This window comes from Radiomyces spectabilis (genome assembly GCF_025331425.1).
Source record: "Radiomyces spectabilis strain NRRL 2753 chromosome Unknown BYT42scaffold_10, whole genome shotgun sequence".
NCBI lineage: Eukaryota > Fungi > Mucoromycota > Mucoromycetes > Mucorales > Radiomycetaceae > Radiomyces > Radiomyces spectabilis.
This window is the reverse complement of record NW_026251935.1, coordinates 715956-739435: the sequence shown is the minus strand read 5'-3', so window position 1 is coordinate 739435 and position 23480 is coordinate 715956. Positions and strand designations below refer to the sequence as shown.

General features: G+C 45.9%; 8 protein-coding genes across 8 annotated transcripts; 6 read left to right on the top strand and 2 right to left on the bottom strand.

The window, feature by feature from the left end:
• The first annotated feature begins 5 nt into the window (after positions 1–5).
• BYT42DRAFT_536525 (asparaginase-domain-containing protein) lies at positions 6–2842 on the top strand. Its single transcript, XM_051565489.1, has 7 exons — positions 6–191; positions 298–374; positions 490–764; positions 841–896; positions 978–1104; positions 1170–1405; positions 1483–2842. Exons 1-7 carry the CDS (start codon positions 59–61, stop codon positions 2760–2762), a joined length of 2184 nt encoding a protein of 727 aa, XP_051421080.1. The 5' UTR covers positions 6–58; the 3' UTR covers positions 2763–2842.
• A 1378-nt stretch (positions 2843–4220) lies between these two features.
• Positions 4221–8428, top strand: BYT42DRAFT_547971 (uncharacterized protein; the record flags this gene model as incomplete). Its single annotated transcript, XM_051565982.1, has 4 exons — positions 4221–4360; positions 4484–4586; positions 4683–6108; positions 6213–8428. The coding sequence occupies 4 exons, from the start codon at positions 4221–4223 to the stop codon at positions 8426–8428; spliced, it is 3885 nt and encodes a 1294-aa protein (XP_051421079.1).
• Positions 8429–9334: 906 nt separating this feature from the next.
• On the top strand, positions 9335–10923 carry BYT42DRAFT_52950 (uncharacterized protein). Its single transcript, XM_051565392.1, has one exon. It carries the CDS (start codon positions 9650–9652, stop codon positions 10679–10681), a length of 1032 nt encoding a protein of 343 aa, XP_051421078.1. The 5' UTR covers positions 9335–9649; the 3' UTR covers positions 10682–10923.
• Positions 10924–11164: 241 nt separating this feature from the next.
• Positions 11165–13735, top strand: BYT42DRAFT_616145 (microtubule associated protein-domain-containing protein; the record flags this gene model as incomplete). The annotated part of the gene is made up of 11 exons (XM_051572037.1): positions 11165–11497; positions 11571–11601; positions 11670–11812; positions 11877–12077; positions 12159–12308; positions 12374–12521; positions 12593–12729; positions 12791–12898; positions 12960–13082; positions 13148–13543; positions 13616–13735. The coding sequence occupies 11 exons, from the start codon at positions 11165–11167 to the stop codon at positions 13733–13735; spliced, it is 1890 nt and encodes a 629-aa protein (XP_051421077.1).
• A 152-nt stretch (positions 13736–13887) lies between these two features.
• On the bottom strand, positions 13888–14697 carry BYT42DRAFT_578691 (cytochrome b5-like heme/steroid binding domain-containing protein). Its single transcript, XM_051569304.1, has 4 exons — positions 14542–14697; positions 14313–14444; positions 14172–14233; positions 13888–14074 (listed from the first exon to the last, which is right to left on the bottom strand). Exons 1-4 carry the CDS (start codon positions 14650–14652, stop codon positions 14002–14004), a joined length of 378 nt encoding a protein of 125 aa, XP_051421076.1. The 5' UTR covers positions 14653–14697; the 3' UTR covers positions 13888–14001.
• A 1026-nt stretch (positions 14698–15723) lies between these two features.
• BYT42DRAFT_616143 (uncharacterized protein) lies at positions 15724–15964 on the bottom strand (the record flags this gene model as incomplete). The annotated part of the gene is made up of 2 exons (XM_051572036.1): positions 15724–15886; positions 15942–15964. The coding sequence occupies 2 exons, from the start codon at positions 15962–15964 to the stop codon at positions 15724–15726; spliced, it is 186 nt and encodes a 61-aa protein (XP_051421075.1).
• A 2199-nt stretch (positions 15965–18163) lies between these two features.
• On the top strand, positions 18164–20048 carry BYT42DRAFT_52961 (chord-domain-containing protein). The gene is made up of 6 exons (XM_051565393.1): positions 18164–18329; positions 18421–18459; positions 18533–19050; positions 19144–19326; positions 19409–19561; positions 19703–20048. Exons 1-6 carry the CDS (start codon positions 18266–18268, stop codon positions 19751–19753), a joined length of 1008 nt encoding a protein of 335 aa, XP_051421074.1. The 5' UTR covers positions 18164–18265; the 3' UTR covers positions 19754–20048.
• On the top strand, positions 20049–23212 carry BYT42DRAFT_578678 (uncharacterized protein). The gene is made up of 5 exons (XM_051569303.1): positions 20049–20362; positions 20441–20679; positions 20790–21030; positions 21195–21300; positions 21406–23212. The coding sequence occupies exons 1-5, from the start codon at positions 20278–20280 to the stop codon at positions 22895–22897; spliced, it is 2163 nt and encodes a 720-aa protein (XP_051421073.1). The 5' UTR covers positions 20049–20277; the 3' UTR covers positions 22898–23212.
• Positions 23213–23480: the final 268 nt, after the last annotated feature.

Here is a 23480-nt window from a genome sequence, read left to right as displayed (position 1 = left end):
TTCCAGAAAGTTGCCTCGCAGCAGCACAACATAATACGAGAAAAAAAAAACTGCAGACATGTTCCCTGGTCTTCGTCCGGCTTCCCCCTTTTCCAATAATGTGCAGACAACTGCCGCCAACGATATTATCTACAACAATGCTGCTGTCGGTCATCAGTTATCGGCCGATCGCCATGACATGTTAGTTCCAGGTGCGAACATCTTTTGACCATGAAGACGCTTTAGCTTCGACATGGTGACATGATTGGAGGTTGATTCTGGATTAACCATGGTTTTTCCTTCTGTTTCAATATCTAGATGTGTCACGGGTGCTTATTATTTATACCGGTGGTACGATTGGCATGAAAAATACGCCACAACATGGCTACATACCAGTTAAGCAGCAGATCATTGTGTGGGGGAAAACAAAAAAAAGAAAAAAAGCGGGGGAATTATGAATGCAATGGAAAACAAAAAATTTCTAACACAAAAACATTGAATTGTTAACAGCTTCCTAATTATTTGGCTCAATCGTTGTCAAGAGTTCAGCGGTTCCATGATCCCAGTAACCCTCACGGATTCAGTAATCGTTCGCGCAGTTCCTCGCACGACAGTCTTGAAAGTCTTTCGTCAAGGGAACAGTACATCCAAGAATGTGACAGATTTGGTACCGTCACCAATACTGTGAGGGCTGTGAATCAAGAGGATCCCGAGAAGAAGGATATTCTCACTTTCCACTTGCCCAGTCTCATTACACCCGTCAGTTTGTACGGAAAACGGATCAGGTAATACTAAAGACTCGATCGGTTATAAACTCAGGTCGGTGAATGGATATTAACCTTTTACGGAAATGACTTGCAGATACTCCGTTCTGGAATATGAACCGCTGTTGGATTCCAGTAACATGACCATGTCCGGTAGGTATCAAAGGCCGAGGGAACGGAGATAGGGTGCACGTTGTTCTTGTAGGGTTGACTCTCTCCATGAATTATTTTTAGACTGGGTTAGAATTGCGGCGGATGTTGAGGCCAATTATCAATTATATGATGCATTCATTGTGTTACACGGCACGGATACCATGGCCTATACCGCCAGTGCGCTCAGTTTCATGCTCGAGGAGTTGGGGTACGTTTTGAATTGAGAAAAATCCTTGACAAGTGACACTGACATGCTGTATTTTTTTTTTATAGAAAAACCGTCATTATTACGGGATCGCAGGTGCCTCTAACCGAAGTGCGTAATGATGCGGTGGAGAATTTATTGGGCGCTTTAACCATTGCTGGTCATTTTGTGATTCCCGAAGTCACTCTATACTTTGGCAAAAAATTATACCGCGGCAATCGCACCAGCAAAATCAGTGCCGTCGATTTTGAAGCATTCGATTCCCCTAATCTGGCTCCTCTCGTTGATGTAGGCATCAATATCGGTACGGTCGTTTCCCTTTTTTCCCCGTTTACTTTTGGAATTATTGTTCAAGCTAACCGGGCCTTTTTTTATTTTAAGATGTGCGATGGCCGTTGGTGCTTCGTCCGACACAAATTGCCAAGTTCCAAGCTCACAAGCAACTGAATACAAATGTCGCTTCGTTGCGACTTTTCCCCGGCATCAATGAAACCACGGTCCGTGCGTTTTTGGCGGCGCCGATCCAGGGCGTCGTGTTGGAAACGTATGGCGCTGGCAATGCGCCCAGTCGACCGGATTTATTGGCTGCGATCAAGGAAGCGTGTGATCGAGGCGTGGTGATTGTCAATTGCACACAATGCCGAAAGGGGTTGGTAAACGATGCGTATGCTACCGGAAAACAGTTGGCCCTGATTGGCGTGGTGGCCGGTGCTGACATGACGCCGGAATGTGCCTTGACGAAACTGTCGTATTTGCTTGGCAAAACCCCCAATGATCCGGACCAAGTGCGGCGCATGATGACCAAGAACTTGCGTGGTGAACTGACCATTCGTACAGCGCATCAACGCTTCAGCGCTTCCACCAACCGAACGCATTCCTTGGTGGAGATCATGATGAATTTCGCTTCCCGGTTTAAAACGGCGGCCAAGAAAGAACTGGAAGGCGAAGCGGTGCCTGATTTAACAATGTCCATGGAAGAGCAGTTGACGGCCGAACGCGCTCTAGGCCCGGTGCTTCTCTGTTCGGCGGCCGGATCGAATGATCTCGAAGGCATCACTCAGCTGTTTAATAATATGGGCGGATTATTGAACCTGAACTGCGTCGACTACTCGGGGCGGGTCCCGTTGCACGTCGCTTGCAAGGGCGGCCACGTACGGATTGTCGAGTTTTTATTGCTGAATGGCGCATCGATTCACGTACGCGATCACACCGGACACACCCCGCTATTCGATGCCATTGTGGAGAAGCGATCGGAGATTGTGGACATGCTGATATCGGCGGGCGCTCACTTGGCCGAGACCGAAATGGATGATTTTGGACCGTTGTGGCTCAAGGCGGTGAAGGACGGCGATATGAAGATGTTGAAACTGTCACTCAAAGCGGGCTGGGACGTCAACTGGAGTGAACCCGTGGAAGGCCGACGAGCTATCGACATTGGAATCTGCGAGGGCCGCGTGTCGATCCTCAAGATGCTTTTGTTCACAGACAAAGTGAATTTGGCGCTGAAAGATCGTTGGGGACTGACCGTCAACGACAAACTGCAAATGATCAGAAAGGCGCTAGAAACAAGCGGCAACATGATGTTTCCTCGCATCTCCCAACATACACTCCAAGAGATGGAACTCCTCCTACAACCTAGATTAGATAAAATGGTAGAATAATCGGTTTCTGAAACAATGTAACCATCCTGCATTCAAAATTATCATCACTAAATACAACTGTAAACCTTATCGGAAACCAGACAGGGCGCTTTATCTGTTGGTAATGGAATATCTGTAGCCAAATACTTGGTACTTCCTACACTCTATCAACTTGTCTTTTGGATTGTGAATCTTGTCATTCGGCATTGTATGAAACTCAATCCAGACTACTTTAATCCATTTGTCACTATGGGGCATCTCCTCTTTGAAAAAATAGTCAAATCGAATATTAAAACCACAGAAAATTGTAGAGTTCGCTACTTTGAAGGCCTCGCTTTTGCTTTCATTTTCAGTCTATCGTAGGCGATGAACTTCCAAGTTTTTTGGGTTGATACAGGAGTTGGTTCATTCGTATGACTATATCTTTTTTTTTTTTTTTGATAATGGCTTTGGAGGCCCCCTTCATCCGTCAATTTACCGCTTTTGTTAATTGCTTGTGCTTAAAACAGCGCCAAGTGGCCTTTTTCACTTTATAAGTTTTTTTTGCCACCTATTTACGGGACGCCACCGCGGAGCCCTCACCGGGCCAATGGATCGATGACCCTGGCTTCTCCAGTGTAAAATGAGCCAGCCTTTCGTTTACTATAGAACAACACCTATTCGTAGATTTGAGGATGTCAAAGGACGCTGAATACGCGAATACGTGACTGAGCAAAAACGTAATAAAAATAAGGAATGACGAGCCAAATAAAGTGAAATAGGGTCCGATGATCTGATCGCTCGGGTCTAAAATATGCAGGACCACTTGATGACACGGAGATAACAGGCAATTGCTCCATTGCGTTTGGCCAATAATTGGTCTTCACGCCTAATCCGCTCGAAAAACTGATAACAAAAAATAAGAGCAATACTTTTTTTTCTTTGCCGCTATCCGAGGTACTTAGGCAGTATGATGTTCAAAAGAAAAGTAGAAACTCAAGGAACACATGGGGCGTTGTAAGAGAAAAGCTTCCAGAAGATTCGTGGTTATTTTATCTAGGTCAAGCCCGCCAAAGAGTCTAGCTTTCAAGGTCGGGGCGGTGCTTTCAAGAGAAACAATCAGCGAGTGATGTAATAACCGGTCATAGGCACGGGCCTCCTTGGATGCCTATACCTGTGATCCCAGTTCACTTGTTCATCTATACGATGCATATTTTTCAGCTGGTATTTTACTAGAATCCAGAAATAACATGGTCCGTCTTGGTTTTTGGTGCTTATCTCCTTCATCAAGTGAGTCCACATCATCGTTTTGTCCACTCCATTTTCCATGGTTGCGAGTCACTCACGTGACGGCGGGGTTTTTCTCTTCTATAATGGTTGGGTCTCCCTTTTTCGAGCCTCCTTAACTCTTTTTTTTTTTCTTTTTTCCCTTTTCTCCCAGTCGTAGAAAAGAGGAAAAAGAAAGAGAGACATTGTTATCTACCTTAACTTTCAGATACTATGAATCAAAATCCGAACATCCCGAATGGGCAACAACCGCCTGGACAGCAACCGGCCATGGGACTTCAGAATGAGATTCCCAATGCCAATTGGCGCGATGAGTTATCGGTGGGCGACAGAGCTCGTTTCGTTGGCCAACTGTAAGGCATAAAATAGAAAACCATCCCATGAAAGGGCATTCACCATTGGGGCTTGTCGACTGATGATTTTTGCCTTTTTATTTTTTTTGCTTTTTTATTTATCCTCTTTGCTCACGGTTGTAGCGGACAAGCCTTGAAACATTTATCGCCCAGCACTCCCGATAGTGATATTTTTGCAGCAGCGAAAAATTTTGAAGGCACTCTTTTTCAACGCAGCACGAGCAAGGTAAATGATGAACCGGTGATTTTTTTTTCTTGTTTTGAGGGGATGGTACACAGTGCGTATCACCAAAAAAGGGATTTGGACTAACGCTCCTATTAGAACCAATACATCATCGCCTATGCACGCAAATTTCACCAAATTAAACAAGAAATCCAGCTGCAAAGTCAATCGGGCGTCAGCGGGCCGGCCATGATGAACGACGCTCAGCTGCAATTGAATATGGATGGCATGGGAACACAACAAATTTCTCCATTGTTGTCCCAACAACAGCAACAGCAACAACAGCAGCAGCAGCAACAACAGGTACAACAACAGCCATCGGGGGTCCCTCAACAACCACCCGTGAGTGGAGCATCCCAAATAGCGTCTCCGCGACCAATGCAACAGCAACAACAACTCCAAAACATGGCTTCACCGATGAATATGGGATCACAAGCCGCCATGACCAGTCAAATGCAAATGCACCCTAACATGTTTCAGCAAAATATGATGCAAGCTCGATCCCAACATCCTCAATCGCAAGCTCAACCGAATCCAATGCATTCTGTCATGACGCCTCAACAACAACATGCCACTCAAGCCCAGTCTCAAGGGGCCCACGCTCAGATGATCGCCTTGCAACGATCCGCCGCAGCTGCTGCCATGGCTGCCGTGGCCAATAACCAGGGTACTCCTACCATGCCGAATCAGACGTCCCAGCAACCTCATACACAGACGACTCCTCAGCAATCGCAGTTACCGCTTAACATGCTTCAAAATCTGAACATGGGCAATGTGAACGCTGGCAACCAAGGCACACCACAAATGGTGAGTCAGACTCCACAGCAGCAACATCCTCAAACATTGGGGCAACAACCTCAAATTCCTCTCAATCTGTTACAAAACCTGGGGATGGCCAACATGAATCCTGCCGCGCTTTCCATGTCACCACAACAATTCCAAATGTTTCTTGCCAATCAGATTGCTCAATATCAGCAACGTCAGCAGCAACAACAGCAACAGCAACAACAACAGCAACAACAACAACAGCAGCCGCAACAACAACAGGCACCGCAACAGCAACAGCAGCCTCCGCAACAGCAGCAGCAGCAGCCTCCGCAACAGCAACCACAACAACAACAACAACAGCAGCAGCAGCAACAGGTTCAGCAACCACCTCAAGGTAGCCAAGGATTCCAAGGCAATATCGATCCTGCAATTTTGATGAATATGGCCCTGGCCAATAAAGTGAACCTGGGTGATTTGCAACAACGTAACGCCATGTTCCGTCCGCCTAATGTGAGCATGCCTCCCTCGTCCGGGTCGCCTATGCAGCCTACGATGATGAATCAAACCTCGATGCCCATGGGTTCCGCACCTCATATTCCCACGAGTATGCCGGCGCAACCACCGCAACAGCAGCAACCACAACCACAACAACAACAACAGCAACAGAATCCAGCCTTGAAAGCATTAACTTTTCAACAACGCAATAATGCCGCTGAAATCGTGCGCCAAATGGACGAAGGCATTCGCAGCAGCCGAGGTAGGAGAACATCAAAAAAAAAAAAAAAAAAAAAAAATGCCGGTGGTCCTCTGTTCTTTTACTTGCATATTCATTCACAAACTTTTTTTTTCGTCTCGATTTAGTCCGCGGTACCGCAATTGAAGGAGTTTCGGAACAAGAGAAAGCGGCGATTCGGGATCAAACGATTCAAATGAAACCAATGTACGAGAAACTCGACAATCTACTTCCCGTGTTTCTCGCCTTGACGTCCAATATGGAAGCCACTCGACGTTTGATTCTCATGAAGTATATGTTTGAAGATCAATTGACAATGTTGGCGCAAAACAAGTATGTCATCACCCTAGCGAACCTACAAAAGCTACGAGAGCAGTTTAGCGGTTACTTCTCTTGGGTGAGAAATGCTGTTGGCGTGGGTAATCAGCAGCAACAGCAGCAGCAACAGCAGGCCCAACAACAGACACAGCAACCCACATCACAGCAGCAGCAACAACCTGGTGCCCCTTCGCAAATGAATAACATGCAGCAAATGGCGAATGCGGTGGCGGATGGAAAACATGGCATGCAAGGACAACAGGGCGATCACACGCAACCCTCCTCTATTGGGCTCGGTTTATTACCGATGCAAATGCAACAGCAGCAGAATCAGCAAAATCAGATGCCAGCTCACAGTCAAGCGCAAGGCCAAACTCCCACTCAGACACAGCTACAAGCCCAACAACAGCAGCAGCAAATGCAAGCACGAGCTCAAGCAGCTCAAGCTCAAGCATTGGCCCAAGCTCAGGCTCAAGCTCAAGCCCAGGCACACGCCCAAGCACAAGCACAAGCGCAAGCTCAAGCTCAAGCTCAGGCCCAAGCTCAAGCAGCTCAGCAACAGCAGCAGCAAATGCAAGCGCGTATGCAGGGACAACAGGCACCACCATCGCATTTAGCTCAATCCATGCCCACCTCCATGGCATCGACCCCTGCAATGACCCAAGGCATGACCGCCATCAAACGTGGCAGTATCGATTTGAAACTTCCTCCCTCAAAAAAACGTCAGAGTCAGCCCTCGGCGCAAAAAGCATCGCCTACCTTTAGCAGAGGCCAGCCACGATCACAAGCTGGACCTGTCATGGGTCATCCTGCTACGAGTTCAGTGAGCCCGGCCGCCCCCGGTGGAAATCAAGCGGCGGTTGTCGATCTTACTCGATCGGCCTCGGTGGCTAACAGCCCATCTACGCAACCGGCGGAAACCATGGGCCTGTCTTCCAACGAAAAACCTCAACCAGGCTACGCCGCACCCACGGCGGAAGGCATGACGAATCCGGCCGCCGCCATGGCAGGAGCTGCGGTTCACGCGGGTATGACCCACAGTCAACGTCAAGCACAGTCGCAAATGATTCATCAAGCCGCGATTGCCAGTGGTCTGTCTCCTCAAATTGTCAGTTTATTGCCTCCTCGAGCACTCCAATGCAGTTGGCTGTTGCAGCAAGCGGCACAGAACAAGATTTCCCTGACACCGCAGCAACAGCAACAAATCCAAAGCATGTTGAATGAACGCATTGAAATTGCAAAAGAACAATTAGCACGTCAAGCCAATGATGCTCAAGCCCAAGCCCAAGCTCACGTTCAAGCAGCTACTCAGCAAGCCGCCGCTGCAGCAGCCGCGGCCGCGGCGGTTGCCACTGCGGCCACAAGTCAACCTTTGACTGCCATGGCACCAACGGTGCAAGCACCGGTGCGGGTGGGTGAGACGGATGAAAAACGACCAGTGAATGATACGGTGGCGCCGGCGGCAGTGACCCAAGCTGCGAATGTGAAGAAAGAGATGCCGGCGCCACAACAAGCAGCGGCGATCATGCAACAAATGCAAGCGCAGCCAACCGCCATGGGAGCGATGCCCACGGCAAGTAGTATGGCATTCATGGCTTCGGCGGCAGGAATGGCGGCCGCGGCGGCACCAGCTGCTGCTTTGGCTCGTCGAGGTGTGACGACCATGGAGACGGCGAAAACGCAACGTCCCGGATTGGCTCCGGATGGCAAGATTACAAATACCATGTTGTACGCCAACGATGTATTGAAAGACGTGGCGGAGATCGTGTCACGAACGCAGACGTCATCGGAAACGCATGAATTAGAGTTTGAACAGGATGGGCAACAAGGTGCTCTCATTTTTGACACGACTCCTGGATTTTCTGAAGAAAAGGATGACGCCAAACCGTCGGAACCGTTGCGGGAAGAAGATATTATGAACATGTGGTACGAACCCGGAATGGATACAGACGTACCCAGTCTACTGGATATCATGCCAGGCATAGAATTTGATCCAACCGGTCACATCATTTTAAGTGCATCATAACCCATAACTCCAAAAATTGTCATGAACCACCACGAAACCTATCACGATAATACCAGATGAAAAATAAAAATCGAAAACCATAATTAGCATTGACAAAAAGGAGAAAACAAAAAAAGCACGCGATGATCATGGTCATCCAATCCTCGTTATTTGATTATTATAATTTTTTTGGCCGACTTTTTCTGTGTATCTTTATTTCTTTCATTTCTTCATTTCTTGGGTGATCAGGGGAGACCTTTTTTTTTCCAAAACAACCATGGCCATTAAGGAGTGATCCCAGCTACTGTACCACATGAAGATCAGAGTAAATCATAAGAAACCATCAGGCTCTTTTAAACCGGGTAATAGAAGCAACGCAGCGTAGCGTAACATACACAAGGTACTACTTGTTATATGGATGCCATTGTAGGTTCAAGTCTTACAAAGCAAATGGACAAACTAGGTTATGTTAATATAGAGAAAATGGGTATTAACGGTGGAATAATCAAGGGTTAACGAATATTTAAGGATGTGATGCTATACGATAAGAAAACAAGGCAAAACGTCAAGTGTTGATTATCTGGGAAAGGAAATCCATTGACATTGCTGAAAGGTGTGGGGTTCAGGAGAGGGAAAGAATGAGAGATGGACATTCCGGATTAAGTAGTAGCCAGTTCACGAACGGACTAGGTTGGTCTTTTTTGGTTCTGGCACCTTTTTAGCACGGATTATAAGATCCTGCCCCACTTTATTGAGCATGACCCTGATGAGGTTTTTTTTGCTGTCGACCCCCTGGCGTTTACCCTTGTTGCGTTTTGCCGTGAAGCTGGCATGTTGAAGCGAAAAAGCATGGATTTTATTCTCGTCGATCATGGTGTGATTTGCACACCCTTTTTTTTTATTTTTGGCTTTTTTTAAATTTTTATTGGCAAAATCATATATACCATTAAGGTTGTGGTTCACATCGACATACCAAGGATAGAGCTTGATGAAGCGATGGAGTCATTTTATACTTTTTGTTCATTTCTTCGCGTCATTTTGGTGCTTCAAACGCTTGATTTTCTTTTTTCTTTTTTTTTTTCAAATTGGAAAGACGGTTAGTTCAAAGGGGTTGAAGCAGAGAATTGGCTGTGAATCCATGCCCCTCGCTGCATTGGCGACACAATATTCGAGTAGAAATAAAACGCTCTTTCCTACGCGAACACTTTTTTTTCTTTTTCCTTGCTCTTTTCATTACACATCATGACGAGGCATCAGCATTCTTTCCTGTTCAATACGATGTTCCCACTCAAATCCAGCAAAGGCAGTTCGTTTCTGAGTAAATTCAAATCGACGACCAGGGTAGGGGTGTGCAACGAGACCGACAACGACAGTAACGGTTCACTAAAGATGATGGTCGAAGAACAAGACCTCCTCTGCTCCTATTCACGACCGTCACCTGACAGGATTCGATCTTACTTTCCTACACACCCATTGATCCAGTATTCAGCCGACACTTATTCCGAGGAACCGACGAGATTGCTTCTCGTGACACTGCAAAAATTGAAAACCATGGAATGTCCTACGGTTGAACGGTACTTGGCGTATCAAAGCCTCCTTGCGCATCTTCAGCACCACATGCGCAAAACGGATCTTGTATGGCGTGCGCAGAGTTTGTGCGAAAAGCGGAATCCGTTGTTACTGGGCAATATCGGTACTACGAAGCCTCGAAGAACACGGTATATTGCCTTATTACTGGAGACCGCCGTCGACCACATCCAGCCGGGTCGTCACCCAGTACACGAGGCTTTGCGACGGCAAAGAAAGCTATTCAGCGAGACCGCTATGACGATTGGTGCCGCGTCTTGCACAGAAAGTATGGTGGAAAAGGAAGAGTTGTTTGGCTGGATGAAACGAAGACAGAAAAAAGGCGAAACCACGGCATGGATGCCTATTTGCACTGTATCACCGTCCCCGTCTGTTACTACGTTACCACCGCCGTCGTCCCATGCAGCCATAGTATCTGCGTTCCCCAGCTATTCCCGTAAACCGGATCGTCCACTTTTACATGTTACACCACCCCGTCAAGCGCATCGTGTTGTACGCGCGCCAGCCTCGGGGACTCTTTTGAAATGGCGAGCGCGACATGAAGAAGACAATGTACCTTTGAGTATGTTGCAAACATGTATCTCCATGTCGCTTTCTCGCAGTCAATCGCTGGTGGCAGGCACCAAGCGTCGCAATAAACGATCGCGTTCACTCCGTGAAAGCAGCAAAATTCAAAAAGATGCCTAAGTTAACCTTTGCAGCCACAGCAGCCAGTATTTGTGCAGCGTTCTGTCCCTTTGAATTTGCCCCCTCTTTTGTAGTTATAACTTTATTTACATCGTTTTATCATGCATTTTTTTCTTTGTCCCTTAGGCCCGTTTGACATTGAGACTTTTTGTTTCCATGGGCATACGAGCGAGCAGAGACTCTCTGTGATTCAATTATCCAACGGAGAGTCGCCCTTACCATCCTCTGGTTCCAACACCTAAGAGTAGATGCGCTACAAGACTTTCAAAAAAAAAAGAAAAGTATACAATAAAAAAGTAATATAGGAATAACACTTTGACTGATGGGTTGAATGATGAGAAAAAGAATGCTCCAACAGGCACAATACGCGCCGGAGATTAAAATAACAACTCCCAAAGCGTGTTTTCAGGCGACGATTTCTTTTTTTTTTTTTTTTTCCTCAGAAGGATACGCATTCTTGTGTATGATCTTTACCAAGTTTTCATGACGGCAGAAGAACTTGTGGCACAGCTTGATGTGCGGTTTCAGCAGCTGGCTGTTCTGCAGCAGGAAATGGGCCAACCTTTGGATAGCCGCGAGAATGAGAAAAACGCCTTGGTTTCAGACTTGATCCAATTGGCAGATCAGCACGTTCATACAATGACCCAGCACCGCGACGCCTTAAATGCTCAATGCGAACAAATACGGACCAATATCATTACTTATTATCGACTCTTGGGGGAACCTGTGCCGTCAACCACCACCATTCACGTAAAACAGGACACCCTCCAAGCAACGGCCGATAATTGGCAAACCGAAGAAACAGCGATCAAACAAGTAAGGCTCGTCTTCCCCTTTGTGGCATCTGGCATTCGATCCATGCATTGACTTTTTTCCATCACTGTTGTAGCGTTATGATGCGAAATTGGCCATTGTTCAAGGTAAAAAGAAAAAGAGGAATAGACAAAGAATGAAACGAAACCGAGCTGACGGTGGGATGGTTTTACAGAGTTGTACAGTCAGCTGAAGCACCACGCCGTTGTACTAAGTGATTTTGCCAATGTGAATCTCATGACCGATACAGAAATTGACGTTTCGCCCTCGGCTATGGATCAGTTGAAAGAAGAAATTAGACGCTGCGAAAACGAATATGTGAGCAATCCGATAGATCTGAAAATGCGACACAACAACCCACTGAAACCCTTGAAACCTGTAGTTATGCCGAATCGACCATTTGCAAGAGTGTGCCAAGCAATTAAAGCAGTTATGGTCGTTACTCGGCTTGGGACCGCAAACGGAAAAAGAACAGCTCTTGCAACAGCTGCACCCTGGCTTGGGAGGCGAAAGAAAAGACTGGATTTGCAGAGAATTGTTAAAAGGAGATGCATTAAATCATATCATGCACAAGATTGCCGAGGTAACAATACGTCACCAATTTGTAAATCGGGTTCGTTGCAGGAAGCAAGAGTATTCATTATGAATCGATTTTTTTTTCCAGCTCGAAGAGATGAAACAGCAGCGCGAGTTTAGAAAGCATGAAATTGAAGGTACATTGTATCCGTTGTGGGACAAGCTGGGGGTGGATCCAGAAGAGTACCTGGCCTTTCTGGAAACCAGCAACGGATTATCGGATGCGGATCTCGAAAAGGTAGATGATCCCATTCTTGCTTTTGGCCATCACGACATCCCAATGACTAACAAAAAGAGTGGCAGTATGAAATGGAAAAAGAACGATTGCTCAGGATGAAATTGGAACGAGCCGAAGAGTTTACTCTTAAAGTACGCGACGAGCTTCATCAGTTATGGGATCAGTTGTACTTTTCCACCGACGAACGCAAACAGTTCAAGCCGGCCTTCACAGGTAAACTATTTTCGCATTGTGCATCCGGCGCGTTCAAACCTTTGCTTATCTTACGCTTCATGGTGTATTAGATGAATTCAATAATCACGCGTTAAAGGCCCATGAAGATGAACTTGCACGCCTTCAGCTACTGATCGAGGATCGGAAATACATACTGGAAAAGGTGGAACGGCATAGAACCCTAATGAAAGAAGTGGAAGAATTCCAGGTAGGTGTCGGTTGTTGGGCCGCTTCTTACACATTGATACTTAGAACATGTCACCATACAGGCTACCACCAACGATCCTTCACGACTACTTGGAAGAGGCAATCGGGATCCTGGTCGATTATTAAGGGAGGAAAAGTTCCGAAAACGAATCGCAAAAGAACTTCCCAAGGTAAAGAAAAGGATTGGTCTACACTCTGTAACACATCATTGAACCAAGTTTGGTATATCAGATCAAGAAAGAGTTGGAAGGAGCACTACGCGAATATCAGATCTCTACAGGAACCCCGTTCACAGTCTATGGAAAACCATACATCGAAATTATGCAAGAAAGCGAAAAGTCAAACAAACCAAAGGTGAACGAAACATGAAACATTGGGAAAAATAGAACAAAGGTACTGATGGTTGTTCGTGTTCACAGCCAACAGCACGAGCAGAGCTGATGGTCGAAGACGACATGCCATTTGATTTGTCCGATATGAGTCCCAGTCGAAATTCCACACGTCGAGCCGCGCTAGCCAGAGGCGACATCTTCCGCACGCCTCAACCGATCCGTGTCCGTGACATGGGCGATTCTGTGCTTGCTCTGCGAGAAGAGTGGCAACGCGAGTTGTCCGAGTCGTCGTCCAGTAGCATTTTACATCGGGTCAGGGAGAACAATCTCAAGAAACGTGTGGTGGCACGTGCATCCCATCGAAAAGCTTTACGCCGACAGCGCACGGGCGGCGCCGCCGTCACCGTGTCTTCCGGCAGCGATGAGAACGTGGCTCCATTCAAAGCGTGGCACGAGCCCATGGTTGCGCCAACAAAATCCTCGGTAAAGTATCTTTGGACATCGAACGGTGATAAGGGACGGTGGATTATTGATGCGTCTTTTTTTTTGACACAGAAACGCGGGACGAGACGACCAGAAGTATTGACGCGCAGTGATGACGAGCTCTCGCTGGACCTGGGTGTCTTTGATGACGGACCTGAATTGAGCGATATGTCAGAAGACGGTTTTCAGTAATTCCTGATGTATCCCTTTCTTTCTTCTTTTTTTTTCTATCATTTTCGGCATCGCATTTTCTTTCGTTTGTATCATATCTTCTTCCATATCATCCTCTTCTCTTTATAATTGATTTCCTCTTTTTTCTATCCTCTTTGCGATTTCTTTCACGAACATGGTCAATTGATTATTTTGATTTATTATTCCAGAGTAAGTGAAGAGAGAACGTCTTCGGTTTTTTCTTTTCTTTTTTACCAAGTCTACAAAAATCCCTCCGTTGGTGATGTTTAGTTTTGCATAAAGAAGCGGTAGTAAATGTATCCCGCCAAAAGCAATACAGGAACAATAATGCGCAGAGGACTGTGAAAAACACAGAAAAAAAAATCACGTCAGTATCGGCCACGTCCACCGTGTCTTGTCACGATCCCTCCGAAAAAAAAAAAAAAAAATTACTTACTTTCCCTGAGGACCATTATCAAGGACTTGCGTTTCTTGTCTTGATACAACAACAGGTGTAGACTAAAAAGACGATTATGCGTAAGCATATTTGTTGAGTCCTGGATGAACCAAGGTTGACAGGTGTCAGCGAAGGACTTACCGAAGTATCGACATCACCAATATAGTATTTCTTGAGTAAATCGCGAGCATCGTCCGAGTGACCGACATCGTCAAAAGGACCGCTGGCATCCTTGGCACCTTCGTCCAACAGTACTTCTTCACCGCCAGGATGCTATAGACACAACAAGTAACGGTTAGATGAGCGGGGATTATCGGTCAAAGAGAGGGTTTCGGTGATGATGAAGAAAAAAAAAAGAGTTGAGCGGTACCTCATCGACGAATGCGGTGATATCGTACACCTTCTTATCAATGATCATCCACAGATCCTTGCGGGTGCTGTGCTTGGAGACTTCTTCGTAGGAGAACAACTTGGCCGACATGGTTGAAATAAGCACAGAGTTGGGTGGGTGAAGGACGGAACAAGGGAAAAAGGAAGAAAATCACCCCAATCTGTGGTTCCGGCTGTCCTACAAAAAATTTCGTCTAATATTGCTCGTTGATTGGACGCTTCATCCTTTGTGCGAAACAGCGAGTTGTTTCCTATTCGCCACACCCAAGGTTTATATTGACACTTTGATCAATTGATTTCAAGAGTAACGGTGGCAGACGAAGGCCATGGGTCGTTCCCTTTGTAAAGCACATAGGTTTGAAAATATACATTGTTTCACCACAACCATCGACCCAAGCCATAATTTTGTCATGATGAGGTTGTTATGACCCATACAAATACAGCGGCCCACCAAGAAAAAGAGGACTTTTTAAGATATCGGATTAGTACATCGCACACTTTAAACGCACAACAAGCTTACTTTTGACGTATTGCATTCCGGCAGATCGGCGATCGCCAGAAGACCTTGATATTCCGCCCTCCGGAGCAACTGTCGGCAACGGTTGGCCAGTCCGGCCAATTTTCCTCTCATGCTGTTGCGAAAAAAAGCGTCTCCAAAAGCGACCAGCGGGAATCTTGACACCGGGCTGTGTCGTGCTTTTCGCCATTTATCATCTCTTCTGTAAATAATATTCGTAAGACCGTTATCTAGCAGTAGACTGATGCCAAAAACAATACCTTGGATGCGGTTGACTTTCTTCTTTCCGGGAGGAACATTTACATGATAAATTATTTTTTCGGTTTCACTAGGATTACCTCTCTTTCTTCGTCGTGGCTTCTTTTTCTTCTTTTTCTCCCGATCTTCTCCTGATCGCGCTTCTTAGTCTTCACCCCACGTTTATTATACTTCTTTCCTCCTTCCAAAAAAACGTTCACCAACTCCGCTTCCGCACGTTGCTTGCCAATGTAATTTAAGAACCTTAAAGCACAAAAACGTTCGTCATAAAAGTTCCATAGTAAATGCAACGATCGGCAGCCAGTTCCGCAGGTGTCCGTTTAAAAAATCGCCTTGTCGCTCGTCCTTCTACCACTGAGCCCGCTTTCCACCTCTTGCACGGATTGATCAAGGATCGTCATCCTTCTCTTCAAGTTTAGCACCTTTGCATTCGTCTTTTTTTCTTTGTTGACAACTTTCCTGTACGGCCGCCTCGATGTCTCTTTCAAAGTCGGGCTGATTGCTGTCTGAGTCGCTGGGGTCGACTTGGACGTATGTCGCCCGTTGTTTTCTGGAGGGAGATTGATATCAGTGGATGAAGTTGAGGGTCTTTAACTTTAACTTACCCTTTATCTTTTCGAGGAGGCATGTTTAGTCAGGACTGCGTGAAAGGATTTCGTCGATATGTGGGGTGCAGGTTATGTGTGGCCAATTCGTGGTGTGATGTTGTATTATGCGGTGGAAAATGTGCGAGAAAGTACACGAAGAAGAGGACCAGTTTCATGTTGGCAAAGCTTATTTTACCGTCGCGTTGCCTTTGAGTCGGTCACAAGCGCATCCAAAGCAAGACATGCATCATCCGCTCATGAAACCCAAATTCCGATACCCAAGAAAGGAGCATGAAATTATGCAGCTGATCTTCCGCTTCGTCAAAGGAAGCGAAGACATGTGTTTTCATTTTATGGCAAGTTGAATTATATACTCTCAAAATTGAAAGGGGAACTGAGTGGGGCCGTTCCAAAAAAAAAAAAAAAAAAAAAAGAGGACACTTTTCAATTTTCTTCAATATTTTCCTTCACTTCCTCTTGGTTCCCACAATCTTTTGGTTGTTTCTCCTTGATATTAAACAATCCTACGCGCATCAAATGGGGCATAGTAATATTCAAGATACGTACATACTTTATATAACAGAAAGAAGAAGTAGAAGAAAACAGAGCAACTGGCCAATTTACACCGAGTGTTCCCACCTTTGGCATCGATCACTGCTTGCATTCTCTGCGGCATCGACTCGATCAGCTTGTCCCAGTCTTGAGGTTCCAAGCCCACGCTTCCAGGATTACGCCCCGAAACTGCTCCAGTGTCATCCCGACCTCGAACTTCGCGCTGGCGCGAACCTTCATTTTGCGCCACAACTTTTCGATAGGGTTCAGGTCGGGCGATTGTGCAGGCCAATCCAACTTCTTGATGCCATGCTCCTGAACCCATTTCTTGGAGGCGATGCTTTGGTGGATGGGTGCACCATCCTCCATCAAGACGAAGGGCTCCTCTCTTGTGGCCAAGAAACGTGATAGTGACGCTTCATAGACCAGCTCGATGAAGCCTTCAGACTTACTTCTGCAGCTTCTATCATTGCGATCGTAGTTTTTAAAGAGGGCCAGTTCGGTTTTCTGACCATGATGATGCCACCCCAGAACATCTCTGTGGATCGTCCACTTTTGAAGGTTGGAACTAAGCAATCTGGATCGTCAAGTTCGTGTTTCTTTCTCCAGACACGAACCTGGCCACTCTTCTCGCCTAACTCGAAAGTTGCTTCGTTGGTCCATAGGACTTTCTTCCAGTCCTCGACGGTCCAGTCTTGTGCTTCCTGGCAAACTGCTCTCTTTTTAACCTGTGCGGTGGTGTCAGGTGAGGTTTTTGGTGTGCCATTCGCGAAAAGTAACACATGTCATGCAGAGTACGACGTACGGTGTTTCGGTGGACATGGGCTGCGACTTTCTGGGTGATTTCACGGAGAGGAGCTCGCCGGTTCTTGACTACGTAGTGCTTAATGTGACGTTTGTCACGATTCGTCAACTTCTTTGGCCTTCCAGAGCCTGATTTGCGCTCGAAGTTTCCGCGTTCTCAACCTCTTTCACGATGCCGTAGACGCGAGATCTGGCAATTTTGAATTTCTCCATGATGGTCTTCGGACTGACTCCCGCATTTTTTCATGTAGCTCTGGGCTTTGTCGGTAGGAGTTAAAGTCATTTCAAGGAAGATAATGATATATCAGAAAGTTTGTATGGGGTAAGTTTCAAAGAGAATGGGCGGAAATTGAAAAGTGTTGGTACGACACAATACTGTAAAAATGACATGGCTGCTCACACACTCACAGAGACACACACACACAAAAAAAGTCATATCATATGCACGTTCAACTCGCTGACACTTTGTCACATTAACGGAAGGAAAGAATTGCACGAGAAATAACCAATCGATTGCATACAATCCCTTGTACTGAACGTAGAAAGAACATTTGGTACCCATTTTTGACATGGTGTTAATATGCTTGAATGAACATGGAACTTATTGTATGTATGACTGACTAGCATGGATACAAGAAGGACTCACATAGATTTATCAGTCATTTTCATGCACAAATCGACAAAAATGCAGGGAAAGGAGTGTATTTATGCGCGTAAGCTGATAATACCGGTATGCGCTTATGGCAGGTTTGTACCAGCTGCTGTGGGAACCAGAAGATGATTGATTGAGCCAATTGTTTAATATGCTGAGGTCTATGCAGGTATAACCCAATGGTTGGCATTTCCAGAGGTTTTTCCTTTTTAAGCTCGTTGGTGTCTGACAGGCAGCAAGTCACAGATCCAGTGGACCCAGTCTGAAAAAAAAAATTCGGGAAAAGACCATCAGCTTCCATTACTTTCTTCGCGAAACCATTTCCCTCATTGCCATGCCAAAGTGTACGCATAAAGGCTGTGGAAAGGAGTTCAACCCAGACGACAATATTGACAACTGTAAGTCCACCATTTCACAGGTCCGCATACCATTGTCAACGTCAATCATAATAAGCTCATCTTGATTTTCTTTTTCTCGCATATATTCCAGCTTGTCAATTCCATCCCGGCGCGCCCATTTTTCATGAAGGTAAGTAAACAGACGGCAAATCCATTGGACCACGGTCACGCAACGGTACTAAGTCGTAGTGTGTTGACTGTAGGCTTGAAAGGCTGGTCATGCTGTAACAAGCGAGTAAGCGATTTCGACGAATTCCTTCAGATTCCCGGCTGTCATTACGGCCGCCACTCCACGGAAGCGCCTGTCGCGCCCAAGCCCACGGAAGAACCCAAGCAAGCGGCGGCTCCCACGGCCACCACGGCCGGTGTTGAAGTGTATGGCACTGCCAAGCAACAATCGGAAACCGTGGCCACCGCGGTGCCGGCCAAGGAGGAGACCAAAAAGGAACCTGAGCCCGAATTGGAAGACGACGAAACCATTCCTGTGGCGCCAGGTACAACCTGCAAGCGACGAGGATGTGGCGTCAGTTTTAAGAATAATGAGACTTCGCGAGGCGACGGTTCCGAAGCCGTGTGCGTCTACCATCCCGGGGTACCCATTTTTCATGAAGGATCCAAGGGCTGGAGTTGCTGTCCTCGCAAAGTGCTTGAATTCGACGAATTCTTAAAGATCAAAGGTTGCAAACAAGGCAAACATTTATTTGTGGGTAATAAAAAGGAGGTAAGTGACAAAAAGAGTTGCCAAGAAACCGATTGGGGTATTTTTGCTTGTTTTCTTATTTTCCCTTTTCGGCTTGGACGGATTTGGTAACAGAGTGATCAAGAAGAAATGGTCGATTGTCGTACGGATTGGTACCAAACCCAGAGCAACGTCATCCTGAGTATATTTGCCAAGAACAAAGAAAGCACCGATGTTAAATTCACGTCGCGTTCGATCACCATCGATATCAAGATGAAGAACAACCAACGCTTCAAGAAAACCATCCAACTATTTCATGCAAGTATTTCTGGAAAAAAAGCAAAAAGAGCCGCCATGAAATTATTGACACGCTTTTTCTTTTTTTTCTGCGGTTGCACAGTTGATTGAACCTGAGAATTCAAAGTTCACAGCACTTTCAACCAAGGTGGAGATTAATATGAAGAAAGTGGGGGGTATCTCATGGGCGGCTTTGGAACCCACTTCGGATGTGAAATCATGGACCACCTTTGGCGTGACAGGCGGTGGTGGTACGGTGGGATCAAAGGAGGTAAGAATGAGGCGCATTCAACCAATATCACCACGACATCCGCTGACCTTTATTTTGTTTTTAGATGCATTACACGGCAGATTCACCGTTGCACTTATCCAATCACTAACAAGTCCATGACAACAGATAGATTGGCCATATAAGGAGTCATCATTGTCCGCGGCAATGGTTGCATAGAGAGAGACACCTATTTATGACGTGTTAGTGGTAATTTGTTATTCATGTTTCCAGTGTACTTTTTGGTTTTTTTTTGTGAACTTTTTTTTGGCCATGACGTATCAATTTGATAAAGGCTTTTGCAAAAAAAGTGGTTGAGAAGTGAGGGAATGAAATAAATGATAAAGAAAGGAAGGAGACTTTGGAGGAAATAATGAACACTCTAGTGTTACGCATACGACAAGAATCAATTTCCGAAACCAGTTGGGTTACTTTTTTGTGATGCGAAAAAAACTCCATTCTTTTTTTATTGTGCGAAAATTTCCCAATTTTTTTTTGTTGCTTTTTTTACACTTCTTTTTGGTTGTTTCCCTTTGTTTTTCTTTTTTTTCTGCGAAAAAGAGATTCAAGCACAAGGTCCTGTTAGGCTTGGTCCGGCTTTTCGTTCTTCATTAAACCCCGTGCATTCCAGCTCAGTTTTACCAAAAAAACGAGAAGCGATTATCCGACTGTTCGTGATTGTCGCTGTTTAGTTTGACCTTGCTATGAGAGGTCGAAGCAAAGGAAACAAAGTCATTGACATTCGTCTCAAAGAAGAAAAGTTTTACTTTCCAGGCGAAGTTATCAAAGGTAACTTTGCGAAAACAGTTACGCGGTATAACGTCTGTGGAAAGGAACTAATGTGAAAACCTGAATTACATTGTTTAGGCGATGTTATTGTGCATCCCAAGAGTGCCACGAAAACGAACCACATTGTCGTTCGGTTCACGGGCGAAATCTTTTTGTCTGTAAAGGACAAGGAAACTATCAATCTATTCCAAAACACAAAGATACTTCCTGTTTCCAAGATCGAAGGCAGCAAAACCCATGTCTTGGAACCACGGCAACACAAGTTTTCATTTGAATTCACCGTACCCAACGATCTCAATTTACCCAGCAGTATGGAGGTACTTGCGCGTTTACATCTGCACTGCTTTTGTAACTCGTCAACTGACTCTTTGCACTTGTTTCGTCTTTATCCCTTTTTTGTATTTTCTTCCTTTTTACCCTTGCACAGTTTGGTAAACGAAAGGCACGCATTCGATATTGGATTACCGCCATTCACGATCGACCCATGATGCCTGAATCGCTTTGCGCCAAAGCCGAATACATTGTTCCTATTTTGGAATTTGTCGATATCACCACACCGGTTTACGCCAAACCACAAGAGAAAGCAATTGACCTTGTATTACCCCATGCAAAGTATAATCAAAAATGCCAGCTTAGCCTCTCTATCCCGCGCTTTGGCTACACAAGAGGTAAAAAAAAAAAAAGAAAAAGAGAAAATAGTTAGGGATTTTTTTGGGGGGTGGGGGGAAGAGGGGAGAAGCGAGGAGACACATGAGAATTTCATTGGCAGTGGCATGGTGAGTGGTATATATAAAAAAAATGACTCACATGGTTTTTGTTCTACTGTTGCTAGGTGATATCGTACCTTTACGTATTGTTGTCAATCATTTTGAACCTTTCACACGAGAGCAAGCCTTGGAAGTAGAATTAGTAAGAACCGTCGAAATCCGCACGTGCAGGTGAGCAGCGATAAGCGATAGAGTGGGAAACCCTTTGCCGGCTAAAATGGACACATGAGAAAACTGACCCTCCCCCCAAAAAAAAAATTACTCTTTTCATTTTAGAAATACCGTCTTCAAAGAGCACATTTTACGATCCACGAAACATGATGTCAAAATCCTGGGCCCTTACAATTTCTCGATATCGATCAATTGCCAGTTACTGATTCCCACATCGACTCCACCCACCATTCGTTACAAAGATAAAATGCTGCATATTCACTATAAAGCACGGGTGCGACTCAACTTGACCGGCAAACCGTCTACGGCCGCGCAGCAGTCGTGGCTTGAAATGCCCATTATTGTAGGCACATGGCCACGCGCCTCGGTACCGATTGACGATGATGATGATGACGAGATATCGGAACGCATGGGCGTCATGATGCTTAGCGATGATATGGATAGTGATACCGAAGACAATGACAGTTTTTACGAAGGGAAACGAGGAAGCGAAGATCGGTTAGCCTTACAGATCAAACGGCTTTCGGTGGCCTCGAGTTCTTCAACCACTTTTACGTTACGTAATGCGAAAAGCAGCACCGCCGTAGGCCGTTCAGATTCCACGGCTTCGCGGTCTTCCAACAAATCTCATGGGTCCATGTCCTCCTGGCGATCCAGTCAATCCTGGGGCGAGAATAATGCACCCTTATCACGCAACGCCTCGCTGGCCACCACCGTGTCAGCCCCAGATTATCAGAAACAATCCACCACGGCGTCGTATCGGACCAGCATTGTTGGTCAACCATCGCTGCCGCCCCCAGGTATGTATGGCGGCGGTAACATCAACCTCAACCGATCTTCCTCCACGCCCGATCTCTTGGCTCAGCCTGTGAACCACCCTCCTCCTTCATCCAATAATGGGTTCAAAGGTTATCCTCGAAGCACCTTGGGAGGGCCGTTGATTGCTCCCTTGACACCACATCATGAACCTGGAGCGGTCGATCCGTATGCATCCAACGTGGCGATGCGGAACCGGCCAGTCAATGCTATCCACACCGTTAATCCACCTATCTATCATCCTACGACACCAGCGCCCATGGGTAACCAGGTCACGGCTCCCACGCCCAATCGCCATTCTCGCATGCGTTCCGACGACTATCGATATTCTCACCTTCAACCTATTCCCCCTTCCTCTCCTCCAGTGATGCGATCGCCCATTTCACCGCAATCGCCCGTGAGTGGTTCGACCCAACTCAACGTTCCAACTCATATCCTTCAGCCTATGCCGTCGGCGTCCAAATCGTACACGACCATGTACGATCGCCACCGGTCGACTTCGGAATATTCCATGCGTGATGCCGCCCGACCGCGGCGCCCCAGCAGCGGTGCCTCGTTTGGAAGCAAACCGCCGCATCGCAATTATAATTATTCATACTACGACGACATGTCGGATAGTGATCAGGGGATGGGGAACCCTACTTCGCCAACACCATCGGACTCATCAGACGACGACGACGACGATGACAATGATCTGTTCCGCATCATTGAAAAGAAAAAGAAACAAGCTGAAAGAGAAGCGCGTCAAAGACAACGCATGGTGTACACGGTGGCCGAATAAAATGGCGACACGATGAATGATGAACCTGATCATCTCTTTTTTTCTTATATCTCTTTTTTTGTTTTCTCCTTTTCCTCCCGCATACTTACACACACACACTCACCTCACATATATACACGCAAATCCCCCTCCGGTACAGTATAATTTACTTTGTAAATCGACTTAATTGTAAAAGAAACTTCTATATTATAATAATCTTTTTTTTTCTTGCCTGTTTCTTTTCTGATAACGGTGTACGTAATACATATTGTGTAATGTCTCTGGACCGATGGATTGTCTGATGGATTTAATTTGGCATTGAAGCAAGAATAGGAAGACAAAAGGGCATCCAAAATTCATGACATTGTTTTACTGTGTATTTGGCACGCGTTGATCTCTTGACAGGAATAAGAATAGCCTCTCACCCCTCAAGGCCACAAGGCCAAAAAGTAAGAATATCCGGTCTAATGGATAGAGAAGACCACGGTTGTTTAATCGGGCCCTCTTTCGGTTCATCATCAAAGTTGGCTGGGTTCCTTGGTATGGCCTGATTGCTTGGCAAGCAATACGACTTGAACCAATGATGGACGTACAAGATGGTGAT